This window comes from Telmatherina bonti (assembly GCF_933228915.1).
Source record: "Telmatherina bonti genome assembly, chromosome: 18".
Classification (NCBI taxonomy): domain Eukaryota; kingdom Metazoa; phylum Chordata; class Actinopteri; order Atheriniformes; family Telmatherinidae; genus Telmatherina; species Telmatherina bonti.
The window spans coordinates 5,606,608-5,628,038 of record NC_136616.1 but is presented as its reverse complement, the minus strand read 5'-3'; the positions used below and the strand labels follow the sequence as shown (position 1 = coordinate 5,628,038).

Sequence of the window (21,431 nt, the reverse complement as noted above, 5' to 3'; positions counted from 1 at the left end):
GTACGCCCACTGTACGCCCACCGTACGCCCACTGTACACCCATCGTACACCCACTGTACGCCCATCGTACACCCATCGTACGACCACCGTACGCCCACCGTACACCCATCGTACGCCCACCGTACACCCATCGTACGACCACCGTACGCCCACCGTACACCCATCGTACGCCCACCGTACACCCATCGTACACCCACCGTACGCCCATCGTACACCCACCTTACACCCACCGTACGCCCACCGTACACCCATCGTACGCCCACCGTACACCCACTGTACACCCATCGTACACCCACCGTACGCTCATCGTACACCCATCGTACACCCACCGTACGCCCATTGTACGCCCACCTTACACCCACCGTACCCCCATCGTACACCCACCGTACGCCCATTGTACGCCCACCTTACACCCACCGTACCCCCATCGTACCCCCATCGTACACCCATCGTACACCCATCGTACGCCCACCGTAAGCCCACCGTACGCCCATCGTACCCCCATCGTACCCCCATCGTACCCCCATCGTACACCCATTGTACCCCCATCGTACCCCCATCGTACACCCATCGTACGCCCACCGTACGCCCACCGTACACCCATCGTACGCCCACCGTACGCCCACCGTACGCCCACTGTACGCCCACTGTACACCCATCGTACACCCACTGTACGCCCATCGTACACCCATCGTACGACCACCGTACGCCCACCGTACACCCATCGTACGCCCACCGTACGCCCACCGTACACCCATCGTACACCCACTGTACGCCCATCGTACACCCATCGTACGCCCACCGTACGCCCACCGTACACCCACTGTACGCCCATCGTACGCCCACCGTACACCCATCGTACGCCCACCATACACCCACCGTACGCCCATCGTACACCCACCGTACGCCCATCGTACCCCCATCGTACACCCACCGTACGCCCACCGTACGCCCACTGTACGCCCATCGTACGCCCACCGTACACCCATCGTACGCCCACCGTACGCCCATTGTACGCCCACCATACACCCACCGTACGCCCACCATTAGTCCACCTGAACAGGTTAGGCGAGCCATGGGTTCCACCTGAACAGGTGACCAGTCTAACCACACTTTCATTCATTCATAGGATGAGTTCAACAGTAAATGCTACCTTCTTTCTGCGTCATGTTGGAGCTTCAGCAGGGTTCAGAGTAATGCATGTGACCATGCAGGCAGCAGCAGAGCATGATGAGAAATGCTGTGTTTCCAGGAGCCCAACCAGCCCACGACGCCTGCTTCGAAGATGTCAACGCGGCTGGAAACGCCTTTGGGAACTGTGGGAAGGACGAACATGGCAACTACAAGAAGTGTGACAAAAGGTACAAATCAAGCTGCAGACGCACCACATCACTCAGAGACTTATTGTCCTGACTAATTCCTTCAGCCGAGGCTTGAAATATCTACCTCCATATGGAGAGGTTCTGAAATGAAGGAAGGACGCCTTCAGGGGCCCCGAAATGGTTCCCAAAGGTTCCTACAATGTTCCAATAGACTTCCTAAAGGATTCCAAAAAGGTTCCTAAGGAGTTCCAGAAGGATTGAATTTAATGTTTTATTTTTTTATTCTGTTGTCTTTTATCAGTTTAGAAACAGATTAAATCAGTAAACTAAACTGAACCAATTTTGTAACGATAAAATAATGACCAGACTAAAAAAAAACGTCATAAGGACCAAGTTCTGGAACCAAGTCAGACCTCCTTTTTAGTTCCTGTTGTGAAACAGTCGACGTTTTCCTCCATGTTGACATAAAGCATCACAAAGTTGCTGCACATCACCATGAGAATCTCCCGTTCCACCTCATCACCATGAGAATCTCCCGTTCCACCTCATCATGATGAGAATATCCTGTTCCACCTCATCACCATGAGAATCTCCCGTTCCACCTCATCATGATGAGAATCTCCCGTTCCACCTCATCACCATGAGAATCTACCGTTCCACCTCATCACCATGAGAATCTCCCGTTCCACCTCATCACCATGAGAATCTCCCGTTCCACCTCATCACCATGAGAATCTCCCGTTCCACCTCATCATGATGAGAATCTCCCGTTCCACCCCATCATGATGAGAATCTCCCGTTCCACCTCATCATGATGAGAATCTCCCATTCCACCTCATCATGATGAGAATCTCCCGTTCCACCTCATCACCATGAGAATCTCCCGTTCCACCTCATCATGATGAGAATCTCCCGTTCCACCTCATCACCATGAGAATCTCCCGTTCCACCTCATCATGATGAGAATCTCCCGTTCCACCTCATCACCATGAGAGTCTCCCGTTCCACCTCATCATGATGAGAATCTCCCGTTCCACCTCATCACCATGAGAATCTCCCGTTCCACCACATCACCATGAGAATCTCCCGTTCCACCTCATCACCATGAGAATCTCCCGTTCCACCTCATCATGATGAGAATCTCCTATTCCACCTCATCACCATGAGAATCTCCCGTTCCACCTCATCATGATGAGAATATCCTGTTCCACCTCATCACCATGAGAATCTCCCGTTCCACCTCATCATGATGAGAATCTCCCGTTCCACCTCATCATGATGAGAATCTACCGTTCCACCTCATCACCATGAGAATCTCCCGTTCCACCACATCACCATGAGAATCTCCCGTTCCACCTCATCACCATGAGAATCTCCCGTTCCACCTCATGATGAGAATCTCCTGTTCCACCTCATCACCATGAGAATCTCCCGTTCCACCTCATCATGATGAGAATCTCCTGTTCCACCTCATCACCATGAGAATCTCCCGTTCCACCTCATCATGATGAGAATCTCCCGTTCCACCTCATCATGATGAGAATCTACCGTTCCACCTCATCACCATGAGAATCTCCCGTTCCACCTCATCACCATGAGAATCTCCCGTTCCACCTCATCACCATGAGAATCTCCCGTTCCACCTCATCATGATGAGAATCTCCTATTCCACCTCATCACCATGAGAATCTCCCGTTCCACCTCATCATGATGAGAATATCCTGTTCCACCACATCACCATGAGAATCTCCCGTTCCACCTCATCATGATGAGAATCTCCCGTTCCACCTCATCATGATGAGAATCTCCCGTTCCACCTCATGATGAGAATCTCCTGTTCCACCTCATCATGATGAGAATCTCCTGTTCCACCTCATCACCATGAGAATCTCCCGTTCCACCACATCACCATGAGAATCTCCCGTTCCACCACATCACCATGAGAATCTCCCGTTCCACCTCATCACCATGAGAATCTCCCGTTCCACCTCATCATGATGAGAATCTCCTATTCCACCTCATCACCATGAGAATCTCCCGTTCCACCTCATCATGATGAGAATATCCTGTTCCACCTCATCACCATGAGAATCTCCCGTTCCACCACATCACCATGAGAATCTCCCGTTCCACCTCATCACCATGAGAATCTCCCGTTCCACCTCATCATGATGAGAATCTCCCGTTCCACCTCATCACCATGAGAATCTACCGTTCCACCTCATCACCATGAGAATCTCCCGTTCCACCACATCACCATGAGAATCTCCCGTTCCACCTCATGATGAGAATCTCCTGTTCCAACTCATGATGAGAATCTCCCGTTCCAACTCATGATGAGAATCTCCTGTTCCAACTCATGATGAGAATCTCCTGTTCCAACTCATGATGAGAATCTCCCGTTCCACCTCATCATGATGAGAATCTCCCGTTCCACCTCATCACCATGAGAATCTCCCGTTCCACCTCATCACCATGAGAATCTCCCGTTCCACCTCATCATGATGAGAATCTCCTATTCCACCTCATCACCATGAGAATCTCCCGTTCCACCTCATCATGATGAGAATATCCTGTTCCACCTCATCACCATGAGAATCTCCCGTTCCACCTCATCACCATGAGAATCTCCCGTTCCACCTCATCATGATGAGAATCTCCTATTCCACCTCATCACCATGAGAATCTCCCGTTCCACCTCATCATGATGAGAATATCCTGTTCCACCTCATCACCATGAGAATCTCCCGTTCCACCTCATCATGATGAGAATCTCCCGTTCCACCTCATCACCATGAGAATCTACCGTTCCACCACATCACCATGAGAATCTCCCGTTCCACCTCATGATGAGAATCTCCCGTTCCACCTCATCATGATGAGAATCTCCTGTTCCAACTCATGATGAGAATCTCCCGTTCCACCTCATCATGATGAGAATCTACCGTTCCACCTCATCACCATGAGAATCTACCGTTCCACCACATCACCATGAGAATCTCCCGTTCCACCTCATGATGAGAATCTCCTGTTCCAACTCATGATGAGAATCTCCTGTTCCAACTCATGATGAGAATCTCCCGTTCCACCTCATCATGATGAGAATCTCCCGTTCCAACTCATGATGAGAATCTCCCGTTCCACCTCATCACCATGAGAATCTCCCGTTCCACCACATCACCATGAGAATTACCCGTTCCACCTCATGATGACTTGTTGATATTTCTATCAACATGACGGGTTGATTCGGTCTCATGTTGTTGCTTTTTTCCAGCCAATCATAATCTTACCTGAGAGGCAGAATAAAAGTCGGATCACAACAAATGCCTGATCTATGTTATCATGTGATGCTTTCCTTCGTCGTCTTCTCTCTGGACCTCTTTGTCCCCAATGATTCTGAGGAAAGAGCAGACTTCCTCGGACGTCCTCAGTGTTACATATTTGCATTTTAACCCAAAAAGACTCAAACCATGAAAAATTGTAAAGAACAGTCCACTGTTTTTGTAATATGAAGTTTTTATTTGTCTGGTGTGTATTAAGAGACAGAAGTAAATGATCAGGATTTTGAGTTTGTATCATAAAGTGAAGCCAAATGTCCCAGAAAGTGGACATTTATGTCAAGCTGGGTTTTATGGGGGAAACTGAGACTTAATCAACACAACAAAAGTCTATTGTTCTGAATAAATAGCTATTATTGCTTTGACAGACACCTTCCAGGTTGTATGGGAAGTGACTTTTCTACCAATCACCAGATGGCGTCGTGCTAAGCTCCACCCCTTTGGCCGGGAGCCCAATATGTTGGAATATTAGGGTTCCTTTCCTAGTTTTTCATGTGGAAACTGTTCCATGGGCTGGTGGAAACCATGCAGATGGAGATGCTCTGAGCTTTGTGACATGCTGCATCATCCCGATGGAAGTTTCCATCAGAAGATGCTCCACTGTGCTCATAGAGATGCTGCAAAGTGATTGGTTGGTGAGATATTACGGGAAGCTGAACAAATGATAAAGTACAAACATGTATGTGCGTCTAGGAATCCTTGTCTTCGATTATTTCTTGCTGTTTTTAGCAAAATAAAATCTACATGACCGTCCTGCAAAATTAGTCTAAACCTTTAAATGCAAATCCCACCTGAGAGCAGGTGCTCGGTGTAATAATCCTCATTTCTGCACTGCAAAGAGCTAAGACAGTTAAAGCTGAGGCTTTTTTTCATAAAAAAAAAATCAAAGCTGCTTGCATTTAGGAAATAAAGATATAAAGAAGAATTTAAAGTGGACAACAGAGAGGCTCATCACATAAACTTTCGGGTCTCAATTAGTAACAGAGATGTGTGGAAGTCCAACCACACCGGGATAAGCACCGAACTTTAAAAGTGTTATTTTAGGTCAAAGTACGCAGTCGAGAGTCGGGGTGGCTCTTAGCTCATGCTAGCATGGACTAGCATGGACAGTAGCTCACAAACTGCTCGCGAAGTTCGTGACTTTCAGCCTTTATTTAACCTGCTGACGCCCAACAAGTGCAGGAATATACACAGCAGATAGAAATATGTTTAAAGGAGCTTCTTTACTAAGTAAACAAGTGCGTTCATGCAGGACAATATTTTATCACGGGGTTGAAGGTTCAGCTGTTTCTATACGAACTTCATAAGTTGCTATTAGTTCTTCATCCCCACGCTCTGAGGTCCGAAGAGCCTGAACTGAATTACCGGAGCAAATTTAACAACGCAGGAATGAAAATGAGCTGATGGATCAGGGTGATGAACAGGTCGATGCCTTGGCAGCGGGGCCTGAATCCATATGGGCTCCCAGCAGTGAAAGGCTGCTGGATGAAGGGATTACTGTAAAAGAAAGGATTTTCTTTAAACAAATCTTTGAAGAGTGAAATAAACTGCAAAATGACTTGTGGAGTTTTCTGCCTTACTTTCTGTCCACGCTGCTAAAAAACGTTGATTTGAGGAAGTTTTCCGACAAAGACTAAGCCGCCAGTAGATGTCTCATAAAACAGCAAATGTTTAATGCTGGATTTCTATCATTTTTAAAGTAGGTAAACTCATAAAACTGTGGCATCAATGTAATAAACTAATCTAATTTTATGATCACATCTGATTGTAATCAGTGCTAACGTCATGCCATTACATTTTTACAATAAATGTTTATATTATGTCCTCCAAGTTTTTACATTTTTAATATAAACTTTCACATTATAGCTTAAAAATGTCACTTTTTTACAAGCAACTTTCCCATTGTAATGTCATAGTTTTCACATTAATACCAATAAACTATTGATTTGAATGTTTTACAGTTTGTCTTGATAAGTTTCCCATTTTTACAGTAAACAATCCAACTGAAAGGTCTATTTTCTTTTCTCTGTATTTTAGTTGTTTTTAGGTTTGGTATGAACGGAAGTGTTTCATGCCAGACTTTGTGATATCGTTGCATATTTAGCATTGAGCACCACTGAATCAACATGAATGCATTTCGCTGAAAATCCACATATCTGCATTGTTCTTCCAACAAGACGTCTTGCTTGTGTGAAACAAACCCATGGGAACAAATTCATCATTTTAAAGCATCCAGAATGATGGTTGTCTCCATGTTTACTGATATTTTAAAGTGAACTGATGCTATTGGCTCATCGATGACTGAATACAGTCAAACTGTTGCAGCTTCCAGATTAAAAAAACCAGCAGTCCATTCTGTCCACAAAGAGTCTGAATGTTCCTCTTCTTGTTCATCCACCCAGCGATGCTAAGTGTGGAAAGATTCAGTGCCACAGTGCCGCCAAGAAGCCCAAAGGCACCAACGCCGTCTCCATCGACACCACCATCAAGACGGGCGGCCGAGAAGTGAAGTGCCGCGGTACCTACGTTTACAGCACTCAGGACGGCCAGGGTGACCTGCCGGACCCCGGCCTCGTCATGACCGGCACCAAGTGTGGCGAGGGCAAGGTCAGTACCGCCACCGCTTCAGCTTCTTGGTTTCACCGCTCTAAAACTTCCGGTCTGAATTCCTTTCCTTACCAGCTGTTGGAAGGGATATTTCCTCCCGAGGAGGCGCGTTTACCTTCAGACTGAAGGGAACGGTCAGCTGTGGCGATTAGCTCCTCATTTCCCCCGACTGGACGAACAATTCAGCTAAAAAGCTAAATGTCAGGGGAACCCGGGGATCAGCTGTCTGGCGCTTTTCCTCATGCTCCAGTTTGAACTGCAGGCTGTAGAGCAGAATAAAAAGTTCCCAGACAACCAACCTACAGGCGCGGAAATAACCCAGAGCAGAGCTGAACTGTTCTGGTGAAAAAAACATAAAAATGTCCAAACAATTTCTATTTCCCTCCATCTTCATCGCTTTCCCTCGCATCACATTCCAGCTGTTGTCGCGCTCAGAGCGCTGAGCAGAGCGGCTCCAGTCATACATAATGAATCGCAGCAGGGGATGGGGTCTGCCATCCAGATGAATTTTGAGTCATCATATTGAACGGGTCTTTTCTCAGCAGAGAAAGCCTCTAATCATCCAGACAGAAATGCAGCTGCTGAATGGATTTCCCTGCAAACGGGATAAGAACCAGGCGGTGACGGTTCTAATGCAGATGTTAGTACTACCAATGGAGGCGGTGAGTCATGAATATGAAACAAAACCCTTTAACTTTATAAGTTTCACTTCAGACCATCTGAACTCAATCAATGAAAGCAGAATTCCACAGATTTTAGACTCTGCTCCATGTACCGGGTTGGACCCGTTTTATTCCAGATTAGCAGCCGTTTACTGCAGCAGCCTGGAGCTGGTAAACCAGCTGTAGCACATCTGGAGGTGGCTTAACTGCAGACCAACTGGGATTCATAAAGTACTAATTATTATTATTATTATTATTATTATTATTATGATTATTTGGTAAAAGCTGTTGAAAGCAGCCGTTCCAGAAACGAAACAGGAAACGCTGCTGACAGACTGACGGACGAACCGAGTCGGACACGACCACGATGAAGAGAGAAAAAAAGGAAAGCAGGCAGAAGATGTAGAGCCGGATGAACAGATCAGAGCAGGAAGAATATTTTACTCCTTTATGTTGCGTTTCAACCATTTCGTTTTCCTTCCCTGTTCACGTCCTTCTGTTGATCTGATTTGTAAAAAGACCTTAAACAGCACGTAGAGTACAGCACGTAGAGTACAGCACGTAGAGTACAGCACGTAGAGTACAGCACGTAGCGTACAGCACGTAGAGTACAGCACGTAGCATACAGAACGTAGCGTACAGCACGTAGCATACAGCACGTAGCATACAGAACGTAGCGTACAGCACGTAGCATACAGCACGTAGCATACAGCACGTAGCATACAGCACGTAGCGTACAGCACGTAGCGTACAGCACGTAGAGTACAGCACGTAGAGTACAGCACGTAGCATACAGCACGTAGAGTACAGCACGTAGAGTACAGCACATAGCATACAGCACGTAGAGTACAGCACGTAGCATACAGCACGTAGAGTACAGCACGTAGCATACAGCACGTAGAGTACAGCACGTAGCATACAGAACGTAGCGTACAGCACGTAGCATACAGAACGTAGAGTACAGCACGTAGCATACAGCACGTAGCGTACAGCACGTAGCGTACAGCACGTAGAGTACAGCACGTAGAGTACAGCACGTAGCATACAGAACGTAGAGTACAGCACGTAGCTTACACCACGTAGAGTACAGCACGTAGAGTACAGCACGTAGAGTACAGCACGTAGCATACAGCACGTAGAGTACAGCACGTAGCATACAGCACGTAGCATACAGAACGTAGAGTACAGCACGTAGCATACAGCACGTAGCATACAGAACGTAGAGTACAGCACGTAGAGTACAGCACGTAGAGTACAGCACGTAGAGTACAGCACGTAGCATACAGCACGTAGAGTACAGCACGTAGCATACAGAACGTAGAGTACAGCACGTAGCATACAGCACGTAGCATACAGCACGTAGAGTACAGCACGTAGAGTACAGCACGTAGAGTACAGCACGTAGCATACAGCACGTAGAGTACAGCACGTAGAGTACAGCACGTAGCATACAGCACGTAGAGTACAGCACGTAGCATACAGAACGTAGAGTACAGCACGTAGAGTACAGCACGTAGCATACAGCACGTAGAGTACAGCACGTAGCATACAGAACGTAGAGTACAGCACGTAGCATACAGAACGTAGAGTACAGCACGTAGAGTACAGCACGTAGCATACAGAACGTAGAGTACAGCACGTAGCATACAGCACGTAGCGTACAGCACGTAGCGTACAGCACGTAGCGTACAGCACGTAGAGTACAGCACGTAGAGTACAGAACGTAGAGTACAGAACGTAGCGTACAGCACGTAGAGTACAGCACGTAGCGTACAGCACGTAGCGTACAGCACGTAGAGTACAGCACGTAGAGTACAGCACGTAGAGTACAGCACGTAGCGTACAGCACGTAGCGTACAGCACGTAGAATACAGCACGTCGCGTACAGCACGTCGCGTACAGCACGTAGAATACACCATGTAGAATACACCACAGGACATACACCACATAGAGTACACCACGTAGAATACACCACATAGAGTACAGCACATAGAGGACAGCACGTAGAATACACCATGTAGAATACACCACGTAGACTACATCACATAGAGTACAGCACGTAGAGTACAGCACGTAGAATACACCATGTAGAATACACAAAATAGAATATACCACATAGAATACAGCACATAGAATTACCTCATAGAATACATCACATAGAATACACCATATAGAGTACAGCACGTAGAATACACCACATAGAGTACAGCCTGTAGAGTAGAGCACATAGAGTACAGCACGTAGAATACACCACAGAGAGTACACCACATAGAATACATAGCATAGAGTACACCACATAGAGTACAGCACGTGGAATACACCACGTAAAATACACCACATAGATCACAGCACGTACAATACAGCAGGTTGAATACAGCACGCAGAGTCCACCACGTAGAATACACCACATAGAGTACAGCACATAGAGGACAGCACGTAGAATACACCACGTAGAATACACCACATGGAGTACAGCACGTAGGATACACCACATAGAGCAAACCACATAGAGTACAGCACATAGAATACAACACGTAGAGTACAGCACGTAGAATACACAATGTAGAATACACCACAGGACATACACCACATAGAGTAGACCACATAGAGTACACACCGTAGAATACACCACATAGAGTACAGCACGTAGAATACAGCACGTAGAATACAGCACATAGAATACACCATGTAGAATACACAAAATAGAATACACCACATAGAATACAGCACGTAGAATACACCACATAGAGTACAGCACATAGAGGACAGCATGTAGAATACACCATGTAGAATACACCACATAGAGTACACCATGTAGAATACACCATGTAGAATGCACCATGTAGAATACACCACATGGAATTCAGCACGTAGAATACACCACAGGACATACAGCACGTAGAATACACCACATAGAGTACAGCATGTAGAATACACCACGTAGAATACACCACATAGAGTACAGCACATAGAATACACCATGTAGAATACACAAAATAGAATACACCACATAGAATACAGCACGTAGAATACACCACATAGAATACAGCACGTAGAATACACCACATAGAGTATAGGACATAGAGGACAGCATGTAGGATACACCACGTAGAATACACCACATAGAGTACACCACGTAGAATACAGCACGTAGACTACAGCACATAGAATACACCATGTAGAATACACAAAATAGAATACACCACATAGAATACAGCACGTAGAATACACCACATAGAGTACAGCACATAGAGGACAGCATGTAGAATACACCATGTAGAATACACCACATGGAATTCAGCACGTAGAATACACCACAGGACATACAGCACGTAGAATACACCACATAGAGTAGACCACATAGAGTACAGCACGTAGAATACAGCACATAGAGGACAGCACGTAGAATACACCATGTAGAATACACCACGCAGTGTACACCACGTAGAATGCACCACATAGAGTACAGCACGTAGAATACACCACATAGAGTACACCACGTAGAAAACACCACATAGAGTACACCACGTAGCATACACCACATAGAATACAGCACGTAGAGTACAGCACGTAGAATACACCATGTAGAATACACAAAATAGAATATACCACATAGAATACTGCACGTACAATTACCACATAGAATACATCACGTAGAATACAGCACGTAGAGTACAGCACGTAGAATACACCATGTAGAATACACAAGATAGAATATACCACATAGAATACTGCACGTTGAATTACCACATAGAATACATCACGTAGAATACAGCACATAGAGTACAGCACATAGAATACACCACAGAGAGTACAGCACGTAGAGTACAGCACGTAGAGTACAGCACGTAGAGTACAGCACGTAGAATACACCATGTAGAATACACAAAATAGAATATACCACATAGAATACTGCACGTACAATTACCACATAGAATACAGCACGTAGAGTACAGCACGTAGAATACACTACATAGAGTACACCACATAGAATACAGCATGTAGCATACAGCACTTAGAATACAGCACGTAGCATACACCACATAGAATACAGCACGTAGAATACAGCACGTAAAATACACCACATAGAATACACCACATAGAGTACAGCACGTAGAATACACCATGTAGAATACACCACATAGAGTACAGCACGTAGAATACACCATGTAGAATACACCACATAGAGTACAGCACGTAGAATACACCATGTAGAATACACCACATAGAATACAGCACGTAGAATACACCACATAGAGTACAGCGCATAGAGGACAGCACGTAGAATACACCATGTAGAATACACCACGCAGTGTACACCACGTAGAATACACCACATAGAGTACAGCACGTAGAATACACCACATAGAGTACACCACGTAGAATACACCCCATAGAGTACACCACGTAGAATACAGCACGTAGAATACACCACGTAGAATACAGCACATAGAGTACAGCACGTAGCGTACAGCACGTAGCGTACAGCACGTAGCATACAGCACGTAGAGTACAGCACGTAGCGTACAGCACGTAGCGTACAGCACGTAGCGTACAGCACGTAGCGTACAGCACGTAGCATACAGCACGTAGAGTACAGCACGTAGCATACAGCACATAGAGTACAGCACGTAGAGTACAGCACGTAGCGTACAGCACGTGGAGTACAGCACGTAGAGTACAGCACGTAGCATACAGCACGTAGAGTACAGCACGTAGCGTACAGCACGTGGAGTACAGCACGTAGAGTACAGCACGTAGAGTACAGCACGTAGCATACAGCACGTAGCATACAGCACGTAGCATACAGCACGTAGAGTACAGCACATAGAGTACAGCACGTAGCATACAGCACGTAGCATACAGCACGTAGAGTACAGCACGTAGAGTACAGCACGTAGCGTACAGCACGTAGCGTACAGCACGTAGCGTACAGCACGTAGCGTACAGCACGTAGCGTACAGCACGTAGAGTACAGCACGTAGCGTACAGCACGTAGAGTACAGCACATAGAATACGCCATGTAGAATACACCACATAGAGTACAGCACATAGAGGACAGCACGTAGAATACACCACATAGAGTACAGCACATAGAATACAACACGTAGAGTACAGCACGTAGAATACACAATGTAGAATACACCACAGGACATACACCACATAGAGTAGACCACATAGAGTACACACCGTAGAATACACCACATAGAGTACAGCACGTAGAATACAGCACATAGAATACACCATGTAGAATACACAAAATAGAATACACCACATAGAATACAGCACGTAGAATACACCACATAGAGTACAGCACATAGAGGACAGCATGTAGAATACACCATGTAGAATACACCATGTAGAATACACCACATGGAATTCAGCACGTAGAATACACCACAGGACATACAGCACGTAGAATACACCACATAGAGTACAGCACGTAGAATACACCACGTAGAATACACCACATAGAGTACAGCACGTAGAATACACCACGTAGAATACACCACATAGAGTACAGCGCGTAGAATACAGCACGTAGAGTACAGCACATAGAATACACCATGTAGAATACACAAAATAGAATACACCACATAGAATACAGCACGTAGAATACACCACAGGACATACAGCACGTAGAATACACCGCATAGAGTACAGCACGTAGAATACACCACTTAGAGTACAGCACATAGAATACACCACATAGAGTACACCACGTAGAATACAGCACGTAGAATACACCACATAGAGTACAGCCTGTAGAGTACAGCACGTAGAGTACAGTACGTAGAATACACCATGTAGAATACACAAAATAGAATATACCACATAGAATACTGCACGTAGAATTACCACATAGAATACATCACGTAGAATACAGCACATAGAGTACAGCACATAGAGTACAGCACATAGAATACACCACATAGAGTACAGCACGTAGAATACAGCACGTAGAATACACCATGTAGAATACACAAAATAGAATATACCACATAGAATACTGCACGTAGAATTACCACATAGAATACATCACGTAGAATACAGCACGTAGAGTACAGCACGTAGAATACACTACATAGAGTACACCACATAGAATACAGCATGTAGCATACAGCACGTAGAATACAGCACGTAGCATACACCACATAGAATACAGCACGTAGAATACACCACATAGAATACACCACATAGAGTACAGCACGTAGAATACACCATGTAGAATACACCACATAGAGTACAGCACGTAGAATACACCATGTAGAATACACTACATAGAGTACAGCACGTAGAATACACCACATAGAGTACAGCACGTAGAATACACCATGTAGAATACACCACATAGAGTACAGCACGTAGAATACACCATGTAGAATACACCACATAGAATACAGCACATAGAATACACCACATAGAGTACAGCACATACAGGACAGCACGTAGAATACACCATGTAGAATACACCACGCAGTGTACACCACGTAGAATACACCACATAGAGTACAGCACGTAGAATACACCACATAGAGTACACCACATAGAGTACACCACGTAGAATACACCCCATAGAGTACACCACGTAGAATACAGCACGTAGAATACACCATGTAGAATACATAAAATAGAATATACCACATAGAATACTGCACGTAGAATTACCACATAGAATACATCACATAGAGTACAGCACATAGAATATACCACATAGAGTACAGCACATAGAGTACAGCACGTAGAATACAGCACGTAGAGTACACCATGTAAAATACAGCACGTAGAGTACAGCACATAGAATACACCACATAGAGTACAGCACATAGAGTACAGCACGTAGAATTACCACATAGAATATACCACATAGAATACTGCACGTAGAATTACCACATAGAATACATCACGTAGAATACACCACATAGAGTACAGCACGTAGAATACAGCATGTAGAATACAGCACGTAGAATACAGAACGTAGAATACAGCACGTAGAATACACCACATAGCATACAGCACGTAGAATACAGAACGTAGAATACACCACATAGAATACACCACATAGAGTACAGCACGTAGAATACACCATGTAGAATACACCACATAGAGTACAGCACATAGAGTACAGCACGTAGAATACACCACATAGAGTACAGCACATAGAGTACAGCGCGTAGAATACACCACATAGAGTACAGCACGTAGAATACACCATGTAGAATACACCACATAGAGTACAGCACATAGAGTACAGCACGTAGAATACACCACATAGCATACAGCACGTAGAATACAGAACGTAGAATACACCACATAGAATACACCACATAGAGTACAGCACGTAGAATACACCATGTAGAATACACCACATAGAGTACAGCACATAGAGTACAGCACGTAGAATACAGCATGTAGAATACAGCACGTAGAATACAGAACGTAGAATACAGCACGTAGAATACACCACATAGAGTACAGCACGTAGAATACACCATGTAGAATACACCACATAGAATACACCACATAGAGTACAGCACGTAGAATACACCATGTAGAATACACCACATAGCATACAGCACGTAGAATACAGCACGTAGAATACAGAACGTAGAATACAGCACGTAGAATACACCACATAGAATACACCACGTAGAGTACAGCACGTAGAATACACCACATAGAGTACAGCACATAGAGTACAGCACGTAGAATACAGCATGTAGAATACAGCACGTAGAATACAGAACGTAGAATACAGCACGTAGAATACACCACATAGAATACACCACATAGAGTACAGCACGTAGAATACACCATGTAGAATACACCACATAGAATACACCACATAGAGTACAGCACGTAGAATACAGCACGTAGAGTACACCATGTAAAATACAGCACGTAGAGTACAGCACATAGAATACACCACATAGAGTACAGCACATAGAGTACAGCACGTAGAATTACCACATAGAATATACCACATAGAATACTGCACGTAGAATACACCATGTAGAATACACCACATAGAGTACAGCACATAGAGTACAGCACGTAGAATACACCACATAGCATACAGCACGTAGAATACAGCACGTAGAATACAGAACGTAGAATACTGCACGTAGAATACACCACATAGAATACAGCACGTAGAGTACAGCACGTAGAATACACCACATAGAGTACAGCACATAGAGTACAGCACGTAGAATACAGCACGTAGAATACAGAACGTAGAATACAGCACGTAGAATACACCACATAGAATACACCACATAGAGTACAGCACGTAGAATACACCATGTAGAATACACCACATAGAGTACAGCACATAGAGTACAGCACGTAGAATACACCACATAGAGTACAGCACATAGAGTACAGCACGTAGAGTACAGCACGTAGAGTACAGCACGTAGAATACAGCACGTAGAATACAGAACGTAGAATACAGCACGTAGAATACACCACATAGAATACACCACATAGAGTACAGCACGTAGAATACACCATGTAGAATACACCACATAGAGTACAGCACATAGAGTACAGCACGTAGAATACACCACATAGAGTACAGCACGTAGAATACACCATGTAGAATACACCACATAGAATACACCACATAGAGTACAGCACGTAGAATACACCATGTAGAATACACCACATAGAGTACAGCACATAGAGTACAGCACGTAGAATACACCACATAGCATACAGCACGTAGAATACAGAACGTAGAATACAGCACGTAGAATACACCATGTAGAATATAGCACATAGAACTCAAAGGCAACTAAAAGTAACAACTGAAGTATAAAACAGTAGAAATTCCGGAGAGCTAATCCAAAACCCCATCATGACAGTAATGACCAGTGTATTTGTTCTTCAGACCTTCTCTGGAAACCCTAGAGGTGGTTTTGGGTGATAATCCCAGTAAATACTCCGACTGATGCTCAGTTTGAACTTTACAATGTCTACATCACTAACCCTTGTAGGCTGAATGATGTCCATGATTTCCATTTGGGTCTTGGTGGACATAGGAGTGCTCTCCCAACAGGACAGATCAGTGGAAATAAAGGGGAAAGTGATCTGAAAGGACTAAAAAGTTTATAACCTACAGCCACTGTGATTGGCTGATTCGATGTTGAAAACAAGTTATTGATGCAGGTTATCTCTTGTTCTTTTCCCTGCCTTAGTACCGGACCCCAGGTCAGTTTAGACAGATAATAAAGAAGTAAAAGCAGGTCTTTACTGCTTGTTACTGGAGTGATTTTAGAAGCAGTTTAAATGAAAACGCTGATATTCACAGGATCTCCTGAGGGCCTGGAGTTGCTACGAACCCCGGGGCGCTCGCCAACAGCAGATCAAAGTCTGCATTCCTGGATGAGCGTGCACAGCATGTGATCCTTTTGCTTGTGTTCCTGCAGGTGTGCAGAGACCGCCGATGCCAAAATGCCTCCTTCACCGAGCTGGAGACCTGCATCGCACGCTGTCATGGCAACGGGGTACCAGCACACACACATGCAAGCGACACGCAACAGACCTGACTCACATAGCTTCCGGCTGCGGCGCCCTAATCTTATTGTCACGTTGTGTCCTTGGGCGACAGGCGTGCTTCGCAGTCCTGTCACCAAGTCTGTTGTTAAAGGCTGGAAAATAGATGGCTGCAACAGCTACGGAAGTGATGAACTGTTTATTGGAGCAGTACAAGCACGCTTGAAGCAGATAAGGAGAAACATACGTAGTTTATCAGTCAGCAGCCGAGCTTCAGTTTGGACTGTTGGGAGCATTACTTTACCAGAAGATAAGGCTAATTTATCCAGGAATGTGAAGTCCGCTAAAGGATCCAACTAGAAATTCGTCACTTGGCATCAGATGCTTTGGCAGAATTCAGGATTAATCCAGTTTATTGTATCTAAACTACCATAAAGAATTCATGTTAACAGATAGCAAATTAAAAATCTGATGCTAACAGAGCGAGAACATTTTTCCATCTAAGCAAACCATCCTGTTTTCAGACTGTTGAGATGTCTCCTCGGTCGTAGATTGTAGGCAAATATTTTTAATTCAGCCTTATTGAAATTTCCAGTTCAGGTTCATGCCACAGTTAGCATGCAGCTCTTTGTAACAAGTATAAGTGGACATGCTAGCACTAGATCATCATCACCATGCTTGCTGCGTTTTTGTTTGGATCTTTAAGAATTGTCTGGTGTTCAACTACACATTCAGCACTGTCACCAGGGATTTACATACCTTAGCTGTTTCCAGACAGCATGGTGGAGGGTTGCAGAGCCGCCACATATCACTAAACCATACAAGGTGAAAGAGGTCTCCCACCAACAGCAGGTTCGCCTGGACGATGCCCGCTGCCAACAGCAGGTTCGCCTGGACGATGCCCGCTGCCAACAGCAGGTTCGCCTGGACGATGCCCGCTGCCAACAGCAGGTTCGCCTGGACGATGCCCGCTGCCAACAGCAGGTTCACCTGGACGATGCCCGCTGCAGGCAGCAGGTTCACCTGAACCAAGGGTATCCAGGTCTGGTCCTTGAGGGCCACAATCTGACATATTTTCCATGCATCCCTGTTCCAACACACTTGACTCAAATTAATCAGTCTTTGAACAGAACTCCATACATTGTTGGGTCCATTTAGAGTTGGCCAAGTGTGTTGGAACAGGGATACATCAAAAACCTGTAGGACAGCAGCCCTTTAGGACCATCTTTGTACACCCCTGACCTAAACGGTGACGTCTCCCAACGCCAGGTTCACCTGAACGGCGGCATCTGGTTTTAGCTGGTAGGACATGGTTGTGTTTTCTGTAGATTGTTTTAACAAAATTTAAAGAAAAATCCAGTCTACTGAAATTTCACTGCACCGACTTTTAAGGTCTTCGTTTTATCTTGTTTCATTCTGTTCTCAGGATTATTCTGAACAGATAAACTTGCTTTCAATCTGTTAATTCAGGATGCATTTTAAATGAGTATTATCATTTGGTTCATATTGATCCTCCGGCTTTTGGAGGGATGGATATTCATGTCAGCAATAAGCAGGAGTACGACTCACCTCCGGGTGCTTCGATTGCTTCCATTAAAAAAACACTTTAAATATGTATAAAACATACGGAAAGACCTCACTGAAGACGATGTAGTATACATACTGCTCAAAAGTCTTGGAAGGGATCCAGATAGAGTAAATATGCTGTAGAAGTGTTATATATACGTTATAGCTAGTAGACATTATGGCTAGTAGACGTTATAGCTAGTGGACATTATGGTTAGTAGATGTTATAGCTAGTGGACATTATGGTTAGTAGATGTTATAGCTAGTGGACATTATGGCTAGTAGACGTTATAGCTAGTGGACATTATGGCTAGTAGACGTTATAGCTAGTGGACATTATGGTTAGTAGATGTTATAGCTAGTGGACATTATGGTTAGTAGACGTTATAGCTAGTGGACATTATGGCTAATTATGGCTAATAGACGTTATAGCTAGTAGACGTTATAGCTAGTAGACATTATGGCTAATAGACGTTATAGCTAGTAGACGATATAGCTAGTGGACATTATGGCTAGTGGACATTATGGCTAGTACACATCATAGCTAGTGGATGTTATAACTAATAGACATTATGGCTAGTAGACATTATAGCTAGTGGACATTATGGCTAGTAGACATTATAGCTAGTGGATGTTATAGCTAGTGGACATTAAGGCTAGTTGACGTTATAGCTAGTGGATCTTATAGCTAGTGGACATTATGGCTAGTAGACGTTACAGTTAGTGGACATTATGGCTAATAGACGTTATAGCTAGTGGACATTATGGCTAATAGACCTTAGAGCTACTAGACGTTATAGCTAGATGACATTATGGCTAGTAGACATTATAGCTAGTGGATGTTATGGCTAGTGGACATTATGGCTAGTAGACATTATAGCTAGTGGACATTTTGGCTAGTGGACATTTTGGCTAGTAGACATCATGGCTAGTAGACATTATAGCTTGTGGACATTTTGGCTAGTAGACATTATGGCTAGTAGACATTATAGCTAGTGGACATTATAGCTAGTGGACATTTTGGCTAGTAGACATTATAGCTCGTGGACATTTTGGCTAGAAGATGTTATAGCAACTGGACATTTTGGCTCGTAGACGTAATAGCTAGTGGATGTTATAGCTAGTGTACATTATGGCTAGTAGACATTATAGCTAGTAGACGTTATAGCTAGTGGACATTATGGCTAGTAGACGTTATAGCTAGTGGATGTCATAGCTATTGGACATTATGGCTAGTAGACGTTATGGCTAGTAGACATTTAGTTTTTTTTTTTTTTTTTGTTTTTTTTTTTATTAGTTAGTGGACATTATGGCTATCGGGCGTCATGGCTAGCGGATGTTATAGTTAGTGGACATAATGACTAGTGAACATTATAGCAAGTGGATGTTATCGCTATTGGGCGCCATTGCCAGTGGATATTATGGCTATCGGACATTATAGCAAGTGGATATTATGTTTAGCAAATATTATAGCTAGTGGACATTATGGCTAGGTGACGTTATAGCTAGTGGACATTGTAGCTAGTGGACATTTAGGCTAGTATACATTATATCTCATGGACATTTTGGCTGGTAGACGTTATAGCAAGTGGACATTTTGGCTCGTAGACGTTATAGCTAGTGGATGTTATAGCTAGTGGACATTATGGCTAGTTGACGTTATAGCTAGTGGATCTTATAGCTAGTGGACATTATGGCTAGTAGACGTTACAGTTAGTGGACATTATGGCTGGGGGACATTATGGCTAATAGACGTTATAGCTAATGGACATTATGGCCAGTAGACATTATAGCTAATAGACATTATGGCTAGTAGACGTTATAGCTAGTGGATATTATGACTAGTTGACGTTATAGCTAGTGGATCTTATAGCTAGTGGACATTATGGGAAGTAAACATTATAGCTAGTAGACGTTATAGCTAGTGGACATTATGGCTAATAGACCTTAGAGCTACTAGACGTTATAGCTAGATGACATTATGGCTAGTAGACATTATAGCTAGTGGATGTTATGGCTAGTGGACATTATGGCTAGTAGACATTATAGCTAGTGGACATTTTGGGTAGTGGACATTTTGGCTAGTGGACATTTTGGCTAGTAGACATTATGGCTAGTAGACATTATAGCTAGTGGACATTTTGGCTAGTAGACATTATGGCTAGTAGACATTATAGCTAGTGGACATTATAGCTAGTGGACATTATGGCTAGTAGACATTATAGCTCGTGGACATTTTGGCTAGAAGATGTTATAGCAAGTGGACATTTTGGCTCGTAGACGTAATAGCTAGTGGATGTTATAGCTAGTGGACATTATGGCTAGTAGACATTATAGCTAGTAGACGTTATAGCTAGTGGACATTATGGCTAGTAGACGTTATAGCTAGTGGATCTTATAGCTATTGGACATTATGGCTAGTAGATGTTATAGCT

The 21,431-nt window shown here is 44.2% G+C and overlaps 1 protein-coding gene across 1 annotated transcript in view; it reads left to right on the top strand.

Moving 5' to 3' along the window:
• The window catches only part of adam19a (ADAM metallopeptidase domain 19a), a 301,810-nt gene that overhangs the window by 273,337 nt on the left and 7,042 nt on the right, over positions 1 to 21,431 (top strand). The window contains exons 15-17 of the mRNA XM_079258226.1: positions 1,253 to 1,361; positions 7,063 to 7,267; positions 17,364 to 17,441. Of these exons, the coding sequence (XP_079114352.1) occupies positions 1,253 to 1,361; positions 7,063 to 7,267; positions 17,364 to 17,441 (392 nt within the window). The remainder of the gene's footprint in view (positions 1 to 1,252; positions 1,362 to 7,062; positions 7,268 to 17,363; positions 17,442 to 21,431) is intronic.